Below are 20,257 nucleotides of genomic sequence, written 5' to 3' on the forward strand. Positions count from 1 at the left end.
TATAAGAGCCCTTTCTCTAGTATTTGAGGTCTTGAATGGAAACATTGTATTATTTTATGTTTGGCTTTTTCTGGGTCTCACTTACATAATATGTACCATTGATCTACTTGTCCATTTTAAAACTAAAATCATATAGTTTGGGTGCTACTTTACAATATAATTAATTTTATCATCTGATATACTACTACTATTTTAAATTCATGGTTTTAATTATTTCCAATGAGATTCTTGACCATTTTGTTTTATTAAGATAAAATTTATTTGATCTAATTCTCTAAAAAGTAACACTTTTGTAGTTTGATTGGCATAAAAATAAACCTGTGAATTAATTTAGGTATGGAGCGACTTTTGTTGCATTGGCATAGCCCAACCATGAGCAGTGAATGCTCACTAATTATCTTGTCTACTTTTATTTTTTTTTAGTTTTTAAGTAGTATTTATTATTACTATGAAGTAGTATTTATTAATATTATTATTATTTTGTCAAAGATATAGACAGATAGTTGATAAATAGTCAAGTATTATAAATATTGTATATATTTGCATATATATGAGATTTGTATGCATTATTTTATGACTATTTTGAATTGTATTTTTTATTCTTTTATCTAAGGTGGTATAGTGGATAGAAAACAAAGTTCCCTAAGTAAAGAAAAAATGAGTCTAAATCTAGCCTCAGATATTCACTAAATTGATGAACCTAGGTCACTTAACCTCCATCTGCCTCAGATTCCTCTGATATAAAATAAGGGTGATAATTCTCAAGGTTGTTGTAAGGATCAAATTAAATAATTTTTCAAAAAAACTTAGCACAGTTCCTGGTACATAGTAGGTGCTTTTAAAATGTTTGTTTGTTTCCTTCCTTCTTTCTAAATATACAAGGCGGCTGATTACAAAATCAAATTCTGCTAGTATAGTTATTGTTTCAATTATTTTTTCCATTGAAACTTTGAGGTTCCACCATATTGTCTGCCTACCTTCTCCACAAGGCACTTGACCTTGGTTTTTAATACTAGAGAGATCTGTCTGCAGTGTCTCTGAGGCCACATATCAAGGCAGAAGTAGAACAGCAGAAACACTAAATCTGGTTCACTACTTTGCACTTTCAAAAATTCATGTCGTTGTTCATTGTGTTTAATTTTTCATGGTCCCATGAGCTACAACCAGCCAAAACTGTCCACTGGATTTTCTTGGCAAAGATACCGGAGTGTTTTGTGTTTTCTTTCTTCAGGATCTAATAATTCACTTGGACACAAATGATATATCAGAAAGAACCTAAAATGTATTATTCAAGGTTTCAAAGTTCTGGGCATGAACCGAAAGACCTTTGATTTGCAAGTATTATACTCATCACCAGTTTAGTTTGAAGAAGAGCACACATAGATGTTACATAATGGCTCCCTCAAGTATCTGAAGAGTTGTCATATGAAATAAGTATTAGACTTTCTTTTTTAGCTTCAGAAAACAGATGTAAAAGTAATGGGTAAACATGTAAGAGAGTCTGGTTAAAGCTTGTTTTCTTGAAAAACTTCCTACATATTGGAAAAATACCAAAGTGAAGTCAGTTATTCAAGAAGTAAAGATCATACACACATGTGCACACACAAAAACAACACATATACAGTCTTTAAAGGAAGGCTGGATTATGGCGATGTCATGGAGGAAGGACTTCTCAGTCTGGAGGAATTGGACTAAATGATTTCTGAAATTTTTTTCAATTTGAGATTCAATGTTTCTGTGATTTTGAGTTGAATAAAAAGCATAGATAGCATGAAAACTTTGGAATGATAGTTAACAGGTTAGATGACAGTCAAGACAAGATAGATAGTGGGTGGCTGGAATGATAAGCTGAAGATTATGAGATACATTTTAATAGTGATAATAATGTGATAGTGATAATAGTGATACATGAAAATTCTTAGAGGCTGTGAAGAACCAATTATAAAAGTAAAGAGAAAACTAGATATCTCTTCTCATGAAAAATATCTGGAAGTTTTCACAATTGGAGTCAACAGTGGAAGCTCAAAAAAGTGAAAGCAATCTTAGGATTTGTTGAGTATCCAAAACAATTGCTACTCTTCTTTCTTGCTCTTGTCTTACCTCACTGGGAGTGTTGTGTCCATTTCTGGGTGCCATATTTGGAATATTTGGAATATTCCAAAGGAGAAAAACAAATAGTAAGAGCACCAAAGACAAAGTTCTATAGGATCAACTGAGAGATCCATGGAGGTTTACTCTGGAAAAGAGTAGACTTACATAGGGGCAATTGTATAAGATCAAAATCATAAAATATGAGGTTTTCTTGGCAAAGATACTGGAATAGTTCACCATTTCCTGTTCCAGTTAATTAAGGCAAAAAAATTGATTAAATGATTTGCCCAGGGTATCTTAAATTTATGAAATTTAGAATCACTGATTCTTAGAGCAAGAAGGGAACTAAAACCAATCTCCCTTCTCCACCACCACCCCCAAATAAAGGCATGTCTTCTACAGCATTGTTAATTGGTGTTTAATATACTAACCTATTTAGACATAGGCAGCAAGGTGACCCATTGAATAGAGAAATAAACTTTTTAGTCTTGAACACCTGAGCTCAAAACCTGCCTTAGGCATAAACTAGCTACGTGACTTTGAGCAAATCACAACCTCTTCCAGCCTCATTTTCCTCATTTGGAAAATAGAGATAATAAAAGCACCTGTCTCACCTTGTCATAAAGATTAAATGAGATAATCTTTGTAAACTTTATAATTCTATATAACTTCTAGTTGTCATTATTATTATCATCATAATCATTATTATCTCTACTATCAAGAAACCATTAAATCACAAGGCCATCGATTAAATAACATGAATGTTTCATTGATGATTTATAGGGTTTGGGAAAAGCCCAGGCCAACTATCCATAGCACAAGACAGAATAAGTGTGTTGGGCCTTTCCCATGCATAATCTCAGCATTGAAAGGGACCTCAAAGAAGGATCACAAGATCACAGGTGTAGAATTTAGGTGGACCTCAGAACTATTTATGCCAATCCCATCATTTTAAAAATGAGCAACCTGAAAAGTCTCATGAGAGAAAGCAGTTTTCCCAGAATCCTAAAAGGAAGTGAGAGAAAGTTTCAAGTTTCAAATTAGGTCCTTTGATCCAAAGTCCACTTTTCTTTCTACTTCGCCAAGTATTGAGCCCAACTGAGAGCTGATACAAATATATTTACAACATATACAAGTGATCATTTTGTATCAACCTGAAGATTCCCAGTGATAAGAAATACTACCTCCCAAAGAAAATTATTCCTTTTATGAATATCTCTTCTGTTAGGCAGTATTTCCATTTTTTTGAGCTGAAATACATCCCTCTCCCACTTTCTTTGCTCTTACTTTTGCTCTCTAACAGGACCAGGTGGGACAAGTTAGTTACCTCTTCCCCATAAAAACTTTTTCTAGTAATTGAAGACTACTATACTGAGTCCTTCTTCCTAAATTTTCTCCTTTCAAAGATAAGCAGTAGCCTTTACTTGTCAATGCCCTTCCTAAAAGTCATTGCTCAGCACTGTACTAATAGTAGTCTGCATTGGATCTGATGCCCTCCTTGTGTGTCAAATACAATTGCTAGAATTTCACCAAGTTGAGTTAGTCTAAACATAAATTTAGTACACCAGCACTATATACCAGTGTTATACTTGAAGTTTTACAAAGAGCATTCTTCATAATTGTCCTATGAGTCTGACAGCACAAGTATTAGCCTCATTATATATTATTAAATTCAGTTTTAAAAAGTTAAACGACTTGTCCAGAGTCTCCACAGCTATTAAGGATCAGGATTAAGATTTGCATACAGAATTTAAATTATTTTTTTTAACTATGAAGAGATTTTTTATCTAAAGAAGGGATAAAAGTGATTTTAAAAGACAAAAACAAATCATTTCAATTACATAACATTGGAATGCCTTTGCATTAACAAAATCAATGCAGGTCAAATAAAAAATGGTTCATGGGGGGGATTTGATAAATAGAAATAAAATCCTAATACTCAAGATATATATACAAAAGTAATACATTCTTTTTTTCTTCTTTTCTTTTTAATTTTGATAGTATTTATTTTTCTAATTACATGTAAAGGTTGTTTTCAACATTCATTTCTATAAGATTTTGAATTCCAAATTTTTTTCTCCCTCCCTTCCTTATCACTTCCTTCCCCAAGAAAGATATGTTATGTATTTCAGCACATTTAATATGTATTGGACTACCTGCCAGTTGGGGGGGGGGGAAGGGGTGGGCAGAAGGAGGGGAAAATTTAGAACAAAAGGTTTTGCAAGGGTCAGTGTTGGAAAAATTACTCATGCATATGCTTTGTAAATTAAAAATAATGATAATAATAAAATTTAAAAAAAGAAAGTTATGTTATACATGTACAATCATTTTCAACGTATTTCCATATGAGTCATGTTGGGTAATAAAAATCAGAACAAAAGGGAAAAACCAGAAAGAAAGAAAGAAACTGAAAATAGTTAGCTTCAAGTCTCATTCAGTTTTCACAGTTCTTTTTATGATTTGTATGCGAATGGCATTTTCCATCCAAAGTCTGTTGGAATTGCTTAATTTCTTTTTAAAGTTTAATTTATTTAACTTACATTACACATACTTTTTAATGTAGCTTTCTTTTCCCATTCTATTCCAAAGAACCATCTCATATAATAAATGTATGAAAAGAGGGAAGAGAGGGCAGAATTCTTAAAAACAAAAGAACACATTTTTTTAAAAGTTTTTATATTTGCATAATTCCACACCCATGACTACTCAAGTTCTGCAAAAGAACAGAGGAAGGTAGATTCCCTTAAGTCTCCTTGGGGGCCAAATTTAGTCATAATTTTGCTGCATTACATTTTGGCTTCCTATATAGTTTTCTTGGGTTGTTTATTTTACTATGTATCAGTTCGTACAAGTATTCATCATGCTTCTTCATATTTGTTATATTGTTTCTTTGATGATTACCCATTGGACCAACATATAACTTTGTTTCCAATTCTTTGATACCACTAAAAGCATTGTAAGGAATATTTTGATGGAGACAGCAGAGAGGAGGGCCTGCTTTCTTTTTGTCATTGACCTTCCATATATGCTTAGCATATAAGGTCTGGATACTCAGGCCTTCTGACTCCAAGAATAACTCTTATATGTTGTGTCCTCTCAAAGATGTTTTTTCCCTAAAACAAGACCAACTAGAGTTCCCGATGGCCCATTGTTGATGCCCAACTTAGATACATTCTGCCACCCTTGTTTGTGATGCTAACATATCCACTGATCTGATTTCTACTTTAGATTATCTTCCCACTCCCCTTCAAAGTGGAAAACATCCGCCAGAAAACCCAGTGAACCTACCCGCAAAGATTCCATCCGTGGGGAAGGTATGGTCAAACCCACCAGCATCTTACTGAAAAAGTCCCACAGTAATCAGGCAACCTTTGTACCACAAAACCACAAACTATTCATGGAGGAAGCATATAATACAGGTGAGTCTGCTATTTTCTTTCATCCCCCACATACACTAACATCCCAGACCCAAGGTTCTAAAGCTGAGTGGGAGACAGTAAGAGAGTGAGAGAGACTATAAATGAGGGAAACTAAAAATATGAAAGAAAGCAGTTAATTAATAATTTGATTACTTGGATCAAGCAATGTAAAAGGCACTGAAGGGTAAGCCAAAAACTCTGGCAGAGTTCTATAGGTAAAGAACTGGGGGGTTATGTCATGTCAGGAAATACAGAGATCCTGTAAATCCCATCTCCACCCTGTAGGTGGAGGTTAACGGGGGAAAGCAGGACCTCAGCACACTGTGATATTTTGCTGGGAAAAGTTATCACCAGAAAAGGAACAGGGGGTGACTGGAAGATTATCTAGTAGAAACTGTTGTTCTCTCTAAATTTCAGTGTTTTTAAAGCTACTGTTATCTCACTCTAGTTACACAACTTTAATAAAGAGTCCAAGTGTTCCTTAGGATTTATGAGAGGTCCCAGAACTAGGGGAGTAAGGGGTCTGGGTGTCCTATAAAATATGAGGTATCTGGAGTATCTGGTAGATATAAGAGTCATTGCTAACCCTAGGAATTAATGATACTGTATATCCACCCACTTCCTATCTTGTTCAGTTGAAAATCCAGAGTATCATTAAAGGAGAAAAAAAAGTCCTTAAAGAGTAGTCCAAGGTGAATGAGGAAAAGAGAAACATCATGTTGGGGCTTCTCTAGAAACTGAAATTATTCTTTTGAGCCTCACCTATTTCTTCACTTACCCTGATTCCAACCACTTTCTAAAGCAGAGCTTGTCATCCCCGGTCTCTACACCTGAAAATCACATTAGATTCTTGTAATTTCTCATCTTTATATTTCTTTCCTACAGTATGAAGTTAGGGGCAACTAGTTGGTACAGTGTCAATCACAACCACCTCGTACAAGTGTTATGAAAATTTAATGAAATAATAATTGTAAAGTGCTTAACAGTGACTGGCAATTATTGTTATTGCTATGCCAGTCTCTTTGAATTGTTCTCAGTTTCCCTGCATTAGTTTCCCTGAATTATAATATCTCAATTTCCCTAAGTTAGTATGCAACCACCCCCCCCCTTTTTTCTGTTCATTAGGGCTGAGATAATTAGTGCTGTACAGATCTGGCCACTCTGACATTCTAAAAGATAAAACTCCAGATGCCCTATCTCAAATATCTAATTGACATCCTCTACCTCAGTCTCCAGACTTCCTAGCTCTACTTGGACACCTCCTTAACTCCAAATTAGTAAGAATTTATAATTCTCTACCCCAATCTGTCATAACTGAATTTATGGTCCATCCCTGAAAATTCCTGCTCCTTACCTTCTGCCTTTGTTTCTCTTCTCACTGAAACCCTATTACAAACCTCGGAGTCTCATATTCAATACTGGATACTTTGAGAAAAGAGTCCGATCTAGTCAATCAATTAAGCTCTCCAATAAATAAAATATTTTTAAAAACTCTAATCTCTTATCTTGCCTCAGTTTCTTCAGCAATATATTATTATCAAGCAAAAACCCAACAATAATAGCAACAACAAAAAAAAAAGAATAATACCTGACATCTATGACACACATTTTGCAGAATGTTAGAACTAGGGAGGATCTTAGCAGTCACTAATCCAATCCATTCCTGAGCAAGAATCTTTTCTATATTATCTCTGTATCATTCCAGAGAAGTGATCATATCTGGCCTTGGCTTACAAACTCCCACTGTTAAGGCAACTCACTCACTACCTCTAGAGATGATCCACTATTGGTTTTACTGAAATCTCATTGGTCAGAAGTGGTTCTCCCTATGTTGACCCTAAATTTGAATCTTCTAGTTCTGTCTTCTGAGGCCAAAAATACAGTTGATAGAGGATCTTGTGTGTGTGTGTGTGTGTGTGTGCATATGAAAACCACAGCCATTTTTTACTATTCCCATAAATGTCTATATTCTCCTTCGGAATCTTGCATTATACATTTTCAGATCCATAGCCATAAGGGCCTCTTAGGGAGGAGGAGAAACCACAGGATAGATAATCCTTTTGCAAAGTCTTAATTCTCAAGTTTGTCATTTGATCTTTAAGAAAAGGTAAATTGGATTATGATCACATTCCTTGTTAGGAATGAGGAAATTGATTTCTTTATGACATACTACCTGAATATTGCTCAATGACTAGTATTGAGTTACTTTTGGAGTTAGGCCACTGAGCCAGGGATCTCTCCATGGTCATTTATCATCAAGCAGAGACCGATGAGCACCTCCTATGGGCCCAAGCATAGTAAGCAAACCTCTGGTTGAACAATCACTCACAATATGAGAGAATAGCAGACAGACAACTCTGAGCGAACACTATCTGGTTTAGATTTTAAACTTGGAATGGAGCTGGGAAATCAGAAAATTATGATTCAAAGAGCCCTTAATTTTCCCTCCAAAGATATCTTGGGAGTTACTGGCTAGATTTCTTTCTTAAGGATCTTGCCTTAAACCAAAACCAATCTGATTCTCATTGGCTGCCAATAGATCCTAGGCCAAGCCTAAAGTGGTCATGGTTTAAGTCTTAATTAACTCAGATAGAATGTAAATATCAATCCTTTCTGCTTGACCAGAAACTCAGAAAGTCTTCCCCTCCCGAGTTTGTTTATTTAGATTTTTTTTTACTAGATGAAAGAGGAGTTTCTTGGCCTCAAATGCTACCTAGCCTTAGTCCCTGAATGGATGTGGCCTCAATCAGACTGGGACCTGTTAGTTTAAAAAGACCAGAGCCTCCCATTGCATCCCGGGCTGAAGTCCTGATCTGTATCTGGCCATTGGACCCAGATGGCTCTGGAAGGGAAAGTGAAGCAGGTGACCTTGCACAGTCTCCCTCGCTTAAATCCAACTCACTTGTGTGTCTCAGTATCCCCTGCCTGATGTCATAGTCCTCAAGAACAGAGGACAAACCATAACCTGAGTTATCTTAGCATTGGCTCACTATATGACCTTGAGCAAATCATTTCCTTGTATGTCAATTTCACCACATATGAGAGAAGAACATTGATCTATGATCCTTGCCAGTTCAGAGAATCTAACCATAAAACAGGGCGCAATAGTATTCCAGTATGTAGTTAAGCCATAATTTGTTTAATCACTCCCCAATTGAGAACTATTTCCTTACTCTCCTGTTCTTTGCCACCACAAAAAAAAAGAGCCCCTATAATATTTTTGTATATATGGGTCCTTTTACTCTTTCTTTAAGTATATAAACCTAGTAATGGTTTAGCTGGGCCAAATGGTTAGACATAAAATTCCCAAACAATGCATGGATTTAGGGTGCAGAATGAGACATTCATTATTAAACATGGTCAATGTGGGAATTTGTCTTGTTTTACTATATATATATTTGTTAGGAAAGCTTTATTTTTTTTCTTTTTGGGAAAGGGAGGGAAGAAGGGAGAGAAAATAAATTCTTGTTAATTTTTAAAAAGACAATTTAATTTTAAAAAATGGCAGGGCAAAAAGGGACACACTCAGAGAAAGTCACAAACTCGTTTGTAAGAGTGTAAGGATTACCTAAGTTAAGATCAATTATAAGATACCAAGTGCTCAGAGTGCTCATCCATACTGCATCATAATCTTGTTTCTTTCCATTCTATCTTTTTCACTTCAGCCATCTGTTTTAAGCTTCTCCGGGACTTGGGGAGTTCTGACATTCCCCGAGTGAAAATGGTAACCAAGAAACTCAACAACATGGCTAAAGCAGAACAGAACATGGTATTGGAAACCATCAACGATTACTTTGTGGACAACTTAGAGGTGGGAACATTAAAATGGAATCATTCCCAAAGAAAAGAGGTCCAGGCTTGGAAAATCAGGAAAGACCTATATAGTACTTATAGCTTTACCATAGACTCACTGTGTGACCTTAGCCAAATTTCTTCCCTTCTCAGAAACTTGGATTCTCCTTCTGCAAAATGAGGGGGTGACCCACCACTTAATCTTTAAACTCTTTTCCAATTGTAATCAGTAATCTGGTTTCTTATCAGTATTTGCATACTGGGAATGAGTATGTTTGAGGTACTGTGTAGGATAAGGAAAAAGCAGGCATAGACCTGTTCTCGTATATTTTATCACAGAATGAGCATTAGCCTTTGAATCAAAAGTCCCAGATCAAGTCCTGGCTCCTCATTTACTATGTCACCATAAGCAAATCATGTTAGTTCTCAAGTCTCAAGATTTTTTTTCATTTTTTGAGTGGATTCCTCCTCCTATGTCTTTAATGATAGTACTATCCATGGTTCTGGTATCAGTATATCTCTCCCTCTTCTTTCTCTCTCTTCTCTCCCTCCTTTCCCCCTCTCCTCCCATTCCATGCACATGATTCACAATTCTCCTGTCTCAGTATCTTTGTATTGGATATATTGCATGACTGGGAAGCACAACTTCACCTCCATCTCTTTGAATTCCTTATTACTTTCCAAGCTCAGCACAGATGACTCCTCCTAATGTTTGTTGTTGCTTTTTATATATATTAGTATTTTCCATTTCACTTCCCCTAGCTCCTACTACTTTCTACCCAAAACTATCTTATCCATATTTTGCAATTACTTAACATATCTATGTGGGTGTATATGTGTGTGTATCTGAACATATTATTTTCCTAGCTTTAGATTGTAAGTTCTTTGAGAACAGACAGGGTCTCATTTTGTGTCTCTACAGCCTAGCACAGTGCTTGACAACACTGTAAGAACTTAATAAGTATTTGCTGATTAACTGCTTGGTTTATAATAGCAGTCTGTTATTCTCCTTCCATTTGGTACCTGAACCCACACTTTTGTTTGCCTATAAAAAAAATCTTCAACTGTTTATCACACTATCATCTCCAAATGTAACCTGTCTCTATTATAGTCCTGACTCAAACTTTAAAAAAATGTTTCCTTCTCATTCATCCCCTAATTACAAATGGGTAAAAAATAGGCCTTGGGCAAGCATCTAGTTGAACAATGTATTTCAGCCAGAGGACAACTTTTAATTCCATATCACAGAAAATGCAAGCAAACTAAAGGATTTGCAATAATTCCATAATTGTCCTTCCTTTTCCATTCTACTCTAAGAATTTGGAGATTCCTAAAAGGAATCTGATGCTAGAGTTGGGAAAGCAGAAACTACCCAAGTTATAGAGAAATTTCTAATGTGCATTGTAGAGAGGATTCCTTTCCTATACCAATAAAATCACAGGTCCAGAACACTGACAACAACAAATTATTCCATGACACTTCATACTTATTATTCCATCTTTATAAATGAAGAAACTTAGATCTCAATCACAAGCAACAGATCTAAAGTTCAAACCTATATCTCTTGATCATCACATCCAGCACTCTTTTTAATAAATTACAATGATGGGCATGTCTAACCAATGAGAGAGGAGTTTGGTACATGAGGAGCCTTCCCTATAGCCCTTCAAATCTTGCCCAGAAGGCAGACATTGATATTCAGGGTCATTTCCAATCTCCCCCTTGTCAAACCACATCTCTGTTCCTTAGTGACTCTTCTCTTTGTGTCGCCTACAGATTTCTGCCAAGCATAGGTACCGATTATTCCAAATCCTTGAGACCATCATACTTGATGCTACATATATCCAAGAAGACTGGGGAGAAAGATTTATTGGACTTGCTTTGGAAAATATGACCAAGACTACGGTAAGGAATTTTCTGTAAGAGGTTTAATCTGATACCTTCAAAGGCAGAAAGCCTCATCTTCATCTAAAATTCACTTACACACATTCACCATGCACATAGTCTCTGTCTCTCTGTCTCTCTCTCTCTGTCTCTCTCTCTCTCTCTCTCTCTCACACACACACACACACACACACACACACATATACAAACATACACACGTCAAATAGAAATAGGTTAAAATTCATTTATTACACACTTATTACATGTTGAACATGACTTTTGAGATAAGCAGTTTAAATAAAAACCTATATTCGCAGGCAGCCTACAGTCTATGATATACCACCATTACATGATAAACATACTCTGATTAAAGTCCCCCCAAAAAAGGATATTGCTATGAGCAACAATGAAGGAAAGCTTCCAACTTCTTGGCTTATACATGACTTTTAAGAGCTAATCACCTCTCTGTGCCTCAGTTTCCAGAACTAATAAAATGAGGTCTTGAAACCTGAACTATATATTCCACTAGGACTCTTGAAGAAATGGGTATGTAAGCCTTAAATCACTATAGAAAGTGAAGTAACCTAGGCAAGGAAAGATGAATTACTGTAACAAAAGGGGTGGGAGAAGAAGGGAAGTTTTTTTCTTTTTTACTGCCCCCTACATTACTAATAAAGTCTTGCAACAAAAGCTCATGTATTGTTGCAAGACTCTATTAGTGGCATACATCCCATTATGAAAAATGGCCAATTTTCTCCACTTTAGCTCATATTGTTAGAAAGTTCTTCCTTTTAACCCCCAATTAAATCATCAAATTAGAAATTCTGGAAATCAAAGGAGAGATTAATAAAATTGAAGGTAACTAATAATAAAAGTAACTAGTAATAAAATTGAAAGTAACTATTAAACTAATAAATAAAACTTAAGAATTTAATGGGGGAAAGTCAATGAAACAAATAAACCTTTGGTTAATTTAATTAGAAAAAGAAAATAAGAAAAATCAAATTACCAGTATCAAAAATTAAATTGATTACCATCAATGAAGAAATTAAAGTAATAAATAATTAGGAGCTATTTTGACCACAAATATATGCCAGCAAATCTGACAATCTAATTGAAGTAGATGAATATCTGCAAAAATATAAATTGTTCTTATTAACAGAAGAGGAAAAGTACCTAAATAAACCCATTTTATAAAAAGAAATTGAACCATCAATAAACTCCCTAAGAAAAATCTCCAGGGCCAGATGGATTTACAGGTGAATTCTACCAAACATTTAAAGAACATTAAAATTTAATTTAATCCCAATGCTATATAAACTATTTGGGAAAATGGGTAAAAAAAGCAGTCCTGCCAAATTCCTTTTTGACATAAATAGGTTGCTGATACCTAAAACAGAGAAAAAAAATTACAGCCCAATTTCTCACGTGAATGTTAATGCAAAAACCTTAAATAAAATAATAGCAGAGAAAATACAGCAATTATTCTTCAGGATAATACACTATGATTAAGTGAGATTTATAGCAAGAATGCAGAGCTGATTAGAATTGAGTTGAATGTGTGAGAATAGAAGTCATTCCCCAATTGACAAATGATCAAAAGATAAAAAAAGTTATTGGATGAAAAAATTAAAAGCCATCTATAGTCATATGAAAAAATATATTAAATTACATTTGATTAGAGAAATGAAAATTAAAACAACTGAAGTATTACCTCACACCTCTCAGGAAAAGATAATGATAAATGTTGGAGGGGATGTGGGGGAAATGGAATACTAATGCATTGTTGGTGAAAATTGTGAACTGATTCAGCCATTCTGAAGAGCAATTTGAAACTATGCTCAAAGGGATATTAAACTGTATATACCCTTTGATCCAGCAGTATCATTACTGCATCTATATTTCAAACATCATAAAAGAGAGAAAATGACCATGTGCTAAAATATTTATAGCAACTCTTTTTTTTTGATGGCAAGGAATTGGAAATTGAGTAGATGTCCATCACTTGGGAAATGGCTATATGTTATGCTATATGATTGTAATGGAATATTACTGTTCTATAAGAAATGATGAGTGACTGGTTTCGGGAAAGCCTGGAAAGATATGAACTAACGCTGAGTGAAGTGACCAGAACCAGGAAAACAGTATACACAGTAAGAAGCAATATTGTATCATGATCAACTATGATAAACTTAGTTTTTCTCAATACTACAATGCCCCAAAATATTTCCAATAGACTTGGGATGGAAAATGCTATCCACATCCAGAGAAAGAAGTATGGAGATTGAATTAGGATCAAAGCATGTTATTTTCACCTTTTGTTTTATTTCTCTTTCTTGTGGTTTTTCCTTTCTGTTCTGATTTGTCTTTTCCAACATTATTTTCATGGAAAAATGTCTAAAAAAATAATTGTATATGTGTAATCTATACCAGATTGCTTCCTATCTTGGGGAGAGGGGAGATAAGGGAAAGAGGGAGAAAAAAACTGGAACTCAAAATTTTACAAAAATAAATTGTTTAAAACCATCTTTACATGTAATTGGAAAAATAATATATTATTAAAATTTTTAAATACTGAAGATTTTTTAAAGGTCTTCCTTTCATTGAGCCTTCTGTAACATCTGAACTGTTTCCTTTGGAAGCCAAGAAAATCAAACCTTTTTTTAACCTCTTTTTTACCTCTATGCTGCCCTACTGTGTTGTCAGACTAAATTTCTGGTCATGTCACTGTTCAAAAACCTTCAGTGACTCCCTGTTGCTACAAAAGAAATCCCAAACACTCTGCCTAACATTCAAGGCCTTCCACAATCAGATGTTTTACATCTCCAGTCTGATTTCATAAGTCTTTTCTTTCTGCAATACCCTATGGTCTGCTTCACTAAACAATCCTCTGGTCCTTAAATATATGAACTTTCTCATTTCTGTACCTTTACTTAGATTATTCCCAGTCTTTGCAATGTATTTGCCCTTCTTTGTACCAATTAAAATGCAATCCCTGCATCAAAACCTAACTCAGATGCCAACTTCAAGGAAACTTTCCCTAATCAATAACTTTTCTCTGACCCTCAAACCTTAGATAGCACTTTGAACCTTTCAAATGCACTTGTCATGTATTAAGTTTTAGTATGGTCATCTTATATTAAACATATATTGTCATATTCTCCATCCTATAAAGGAAGAACTTTCTCATTCCATGAGAAGAAGGAAACTGTCCTATAACCTTTGGATATCCTGTAGTGCCTTACATTAGTGCTTTGTACATAGTAGGAATTTAGGCAAAACATAAATGTTTTACCTAAATAATTATAACTCTTCCTTACACTGAGAAAGAATTCTTGACAGCTTACAAATCTGTCACTTCACACACACACATGCACTCAACTAACTCTAATAAGTATACTGTGAAGTGGGTAGCATATAAATGACTAGTAGTAGTAGTAATAGTAGTAGTAGTCAGTAGTGGTGGTGGTGGTAGTAGTAATAGTAGTAGTAGTAGTAGTAGTCATTGCCATAGTAATGATAATAATAGTAGGAGTGGTAGGAGGAGAAGGAGGAGGAAGAGGACTGGTAGTAGTGCAGTGGATAGAGTTCCAGGTCTGGAGTCAGGAAGACTGAGCTTCCTAAGTTTAAATCCATCCTCAGATATACACTAACTGTGTGATCTTGGGCAAGTCACTTAAATATATTTACCTATGTTTCCTCATCTATAAAATGATCTGGAAAAGGAAATGGTAGACCACTTCAGTATCTTTGCCAGGAAAACCCCAAATGGGGTCATAAAGAGCTAAAAAAATGGAAATAATCAAACAGGAAATAGTAGTAGCAATAGTAATTAGAAATGATGATATTATCTAATAATAATATTATAAGATAATAATATAATAAAATCATCATCATTATTCACATTTTTTAAGTTTACAAAGCATTTTCCATATTACCCCCCTGTAAGAGATATAGAACAAGTATTGATATCCCTATTTTACAGAGAGACAATGAGTCTCAAAGAAGTAAAATGACTCCCCCATGACCACCACATGTTTCAGAAGCAAGTCATAAATGTTCTCTGACTCCAGAACTCTAGAGGGTCCTTTCTACTACACTGCAGTTCATCCAGAAGTAAGGAAACCCCAGATCCGATTCTATGCAAGAAACTCTTTCCTGGCCAGTATTCTTCCTTTAGTGCCCCCCTAGTTCTCTCTGACTGAGGTAGTTCAATATTTTCCTTGAGTTTGGATGCAGATTAATTTGGTGGAGAAACCTCTTCCCATGGTTGGCCTTAGAAAGCAATGAGACTAAATTGAGCAAGAGGTTTCATTTCAGTTTTCCCATCTGTAGAATGGTAATAAAAGTACATGTATGTATTACATACATATATATTGTCCAAACTTTTGCATCGCATGGGGAACTTCTGACAACGAAATTCTCTTTACAAGCCAAAACTTTCTTTACATCTATTCTGCAACATATTGTTTTAGGTAGTTGTGAGTCTGAAACTTTAAATGACATGTCCACAGTCATGCAGTCAGCATATGTCAAGATATGAGACACAAAACTGAGTCTTCTGACACCAGTCTCTGCCATAGTCTCAGGATTATATATATAGTGATAATACTTCATTTCTATCTCAAAGAATTCCTCTCTTAATAATAACATGTAGCTGACATTTATAGAGAGCCTACTATTTGTCAAAGATGTGCTAAGTACTTCACAAATATTATTTCATTTGATCCTCTTAAAAGCTGTGGGAGGTAGGTTCCTTTTTATAGATGAAGAAACTGAGGCAATCAGAAGTTGAGATTTGGTCATGGTCACATACCTTGTAAGTACTTAAAGCTGAATTTGAACTCAAATCTTTCAAACTCCAAGGCTAGCATTTTGCCTGTCCCCTCCCTATTTTTACGGCATCCTTAAAGGGTGTTCAAATACCTGATACTATCCAGTGTCTTTGGGATTCCCCCTAACTGCCAGCACCCCCTGTCCAATAATACACTTACATTTGATTATATTTATTTGGCATTTGTTCTATATACATTTCTACATGTGCATGTTGCCTCTGTCTTTAGAATGCAAACTCCCCATGGACAGGGATTTTTTTACATTTTGTCTTTGTGTATCTGGAGCCTGGCACATTGTAACTGCTTGATAAATTATTTGTTGATTGATTACAGAGATGTATGTACTGTACAGGTAGCACATATAATATACCATGTATTCTGTTAGATGCCAAGTGACTATCATTTGACTCATCAGACTTCTGCCCCACCTGCTTGTCTTAATCAGGTTTTCCCCCTCCCCCTCTGCTGCCCTAGGAACTAGAAGATATTTATCAGGATGCTGCCAGCAACGTGCTCTTGGCTATGTGCAAACACTCTTGGAATCTAGTGTTCAGCAAGCTCGAGGAAGATTTCCTAACTGGCATTTTCCCCCATCGCAGCCTTCTCTATGTGATGGGCATCATCTCCACCAATGGTTTGGTTCTTCCTATGTGACTTCAGGGGTTCCCAATGCACTGAGTTTAAATGTTCAGTCCACGGGGGTGGGGGGGGGCAGGTCTAAAATCCAGAGTCAAACACCTTCTGATTTGATGTAAACATTGTCAACCACCCAATTATACAGCCAATTATAACAGCTAGGTGGCATAATAGATAGAACAATGGACATGGAGTCAGCTGTGTGACCCTGATAACCACTGTCTACCTCAACTTTCTCGATTGTAAAATGGGGATAATAATAGCACCTACCTCCCAAGGTTGTTTTGAAGATCAAAGGAGATAATTGTAAAGTGCTTCTCATAGTGCTTGACACAGAGAAAGTGCTTTATAAATGGCAGCTATTCGTGGATTAGATAGAAAAGTGATGATAAATTGGAAAGAGAAAAGGATGAACTTGTATAAATGAGAGGATAATGATATCTCAGAAAAAGATGAAAGAAATTTGGAGGAAAGACAAGTTTAGGAGAGAAGTCAATTAATTCCATTTTGGACATGCTGGGTTTGAGATGCTGAAACATCAATTAGGAAATGTTTTATCAGGAAACAGGAAATGGAAAACTGGAGTTAAGGAGGATGATGGAGGTTAAACACATAGATATGGCACTCACATGCTCTTAATCACTTAAGTGAATAAATGTAAAGGAGAGTAGGCTCAGGAAAGACCTTTGGGGATAGTCTTGCTTAGAAGACAAGAAATAGATGAAGACAGAGAAGTAAAAGATTGAAAAGAAATATTCAGGAAAGTAGGAAGACCATAAAGAAGTGACTAAAAAAAGCTAAGGAAAAAGAAACTAGTGAAAGGGGGTAGTCATCAGTGCCACCCAACTAGAGAGACAAGTCAAGTAGGGGGATGACCAAGAAAAGACCATTGAGTTTAGCAATTAAGGACCTGGTAACCTTGAGGAAGAGTGCTTTCAATATACATGAAGATTCAGAAACCAGACTAAAAAAAAGCCAAAGGATGAGTGAATGGTAAGGTGTTGGATGCAGGAAGTGTGAGCAGTTCTTTACACGAATCTGGCAGTGAATGGGAGGGGGGAGATCTAGGGTGGTAGTTTGAAGTAATGGCAGGTATTTTTTAAGGGTGGAATAGAACTGAGAATACTTATAGGCAGTAAGGAAAGAGCTAGTAAATATATGAGAAAAAAATAGAAAAGTAGAGAACAGGACAGCAGAGAAGAGGAAAAGGAGAAATGAGAGGAAAGAAGAGAAAAAAGGAGAGGAGATAGGCAAGAGGAGAAAAGGAGAAGGAAGAAGAGAATAAAAGAGCTGATAAAACTGTCCTAAGTGCTTTACATATATTATTTCATTTATAAACCTTATCTCAATCTCAGAAGAATTGAGGGTATATGAGTAGAAGGAATAACCTTGAAAAAGAAAACGTTCTTGCTTAGAAGGGTAAGGTAGAAGAGGATGCATGAAAATGTTGAGAGGTTCGGAGATATAGAGTAGAGAAGAGGAAACTCATGCTGAACGGCCTCATTTTCTGTGTTAAGTGAGAAGCCAGGGCCATCTGCTGAGAGTTGGAGAAGTGACAGTGATATTGGGGTTTGAGGAGAAAAGGAGGAAGTTTGAACCAACTATTGAGAGGAGTAGGGTAACAAAACAAGCATAAATGGTTTTCTTTAAAATAATGAGGATTCCATTGAGACTCAATAACTTGGATTTATAGTAGATATAATCGATGAAGCAGTAGATGTGGTAGCACTATAAAATAAGCAGAAAAGGCAGATAGTGGGATGATTAAGGGTTTAGGACAAACAGGAACAGGGTAACTAGTGGGAAGGAAAAGAGGACAAAGGGAGTCAAAATTGGAGTACAACGTGAAATTGAACTGGTCAGCTCTTAACATTAAAGCTAACAAAGACAATAAATGGGGACAGAAACAGATTGCTAACCTAGAGGAATAAAGGATATGGCAACAAAGGATAGGTTTAGAAGGAAAAAGTAAGAATTCTAAAATTAAGGGGAGGCAAAGTAGCACAATATATTAGACAAGGGTTTCTTAAATTTTTCGCTTGCCATCCCTTTTCACCTGAAAAAATTTTACATGGGTATTTAGGTATATAAAGTATATGTGTGTGTGTGTGTGTGTAGATATATAGATAGATATATAAATAGATAGATAGATAGATAGATAGATAGATAGATATAGATATAGATATATTTATATATCTATATCTATATATTATATAGTAGGTATACAAATCAAACATTTACTGATAATAAATCATAATTTTAACCCCCACATTCAATTATGACATCCCATATGAGGTGACATCCCATATAAGGTCACGACCCACAGTTTAAGAAGCTGGACATTTGAAGGATGGATTTAGAATCAGAAAACTATGGGTTTGGATCCTCTCTTAGACATATACCAATCATGTGACTGGGCAAAACATGGTTTGGATCTTTCCTAGGATACACACTAGTTTTATGGCACTGAGCAAGTGACAACTTTACTCAGTCTCATTTTCTTCCTCTGTAAGCTGAAAATAATTATAGTAGTGCATCCCTCACATAATTTAGGTAAATCTTTAAAATACTATGTAAATGGTAGTGATTATTATTTGTTAATGATCAAACTCAGATTCCAAAATACATAGTGCAAAGAGGAGGAGAAGGAATAGAATGTAGGGGGACTATATCAAGAAAGTTGATAGTGATAGGACTATGCAGAGAGGTAGGCAGGAATATGGGGATTTTGCCTGTGGAGATATAAGACTCTGATAGGCAGGGATTTAGAAGGAAACAAAATGAAAAAATTTGATAATCATAATTGGAGATATAGAAACTGATGGAGCCCTCAAATATCCTTTAATGCTAGAGTATGCATTGGTATAAATATTTCCCTCTATAAATATAGAAGCTTGGGTTGGGTGGCAAAGGCCTGGTCTCCATGAACCACTCTGGACTCAAACTCTGCTAGGAGGCACATCCAACAAAAACTTTGCACTCGGGGCATGCTCTTTGGCAATCCTGTCATCCAAGACTCTGGTCTCTTTGGCATTTGACCTAATACCCAAAATCCTAGTTGGGATGGCATTGGGCCTTTGGCTGAGGTCCCAGCCTCTCCAGGTTCAGGCACAGAGCCATCCTCTACATTAACTTCCAGCTTGTCTCTACTAAAATGTGGCACTCAGAATAAACAGTATTACCTTCCATGAGTTGACAGAATTTAGATCAATCCCAACCTAAAGCATGAATACTCTCTACAAGAAACATCTGTGGCTTTATTTGAATACTTCAAATCTCCAGGAAATCATTCCTTTGGAATATCTCCCAATATTGTCATGAGAGTACAGACTACTTAAGATGGAATCTTTGCCACTGACATATGTCAACTGTAATAGTCAAATTGGAAGAAGAGAATAGACAATCCAGAGAACATATTCTCTAAGTCTGTGGAGGAGACAAGACTGAGGGAAATGGCATTTGTTAACCCATCAAGAACATGATCTAGCTTCTCTACTAGAAACTTTATGAGGGCAAGAACCATTTATTTTGGTTTTCTCCTTCCAGTATCAATCACAGTATATTGGAAAATTAGATGATTTTCTGGAAAGAATGTTGAAC

General features: G+C 35.6%; 1 protein-coding gene across 1 annotated transcript in view; it reads left to right on the forward strand.

Annotated features, from left to right (window-relative positions):
• LOC141540482 (maestro heat-like repeat family member 5) overlaps positions 1 to 20,257 on the forward strand; it is a 141,571-nt gene that overhangs the window by 30,279 nt on the left and 91,035 nt on the right. The window contains exons 2-5 of the mRNA XM_074264601.1: positions 5,320 to 5,510; positions 9,176 to 9,321; positions 11,079 to 11,207; positions 16,496 to 16,655. Coding sequence (XP_074120702.1) covers positions 5,408 to 5,510; positions 9,176 to 9,321; positions 11,079 to 11,207; positions 16,496 to 16,655 — 538 coding nt within the window. The 5' untranslated portion in view covers positions 5,320 to 5,407. The remainder of the gene's footprint in view (positions 1 to 5,319; positions 5,511 to 9,175; positions 9,322 to 11,078; positions 11,208 to 16,495; positions 16,656 to 20,257) is intronic.

Source organism: Sminthopsis crassicaudata, chromosome 1, assembly GCF_048593235.1.
Source record: "Sminthopsis crassicaudata isolate SCR6 chromosome 1, ASM4859323v1, whole genome shotgun sequence".
NCBI classification, from domain to species: domain Eukaryota; kingdom Metazoa; phylum Chordata; class Mammalia; order Dasyuromorphia; family Dasyuridae; genus Sminthopsis; species Sminthopsis crassicaudata.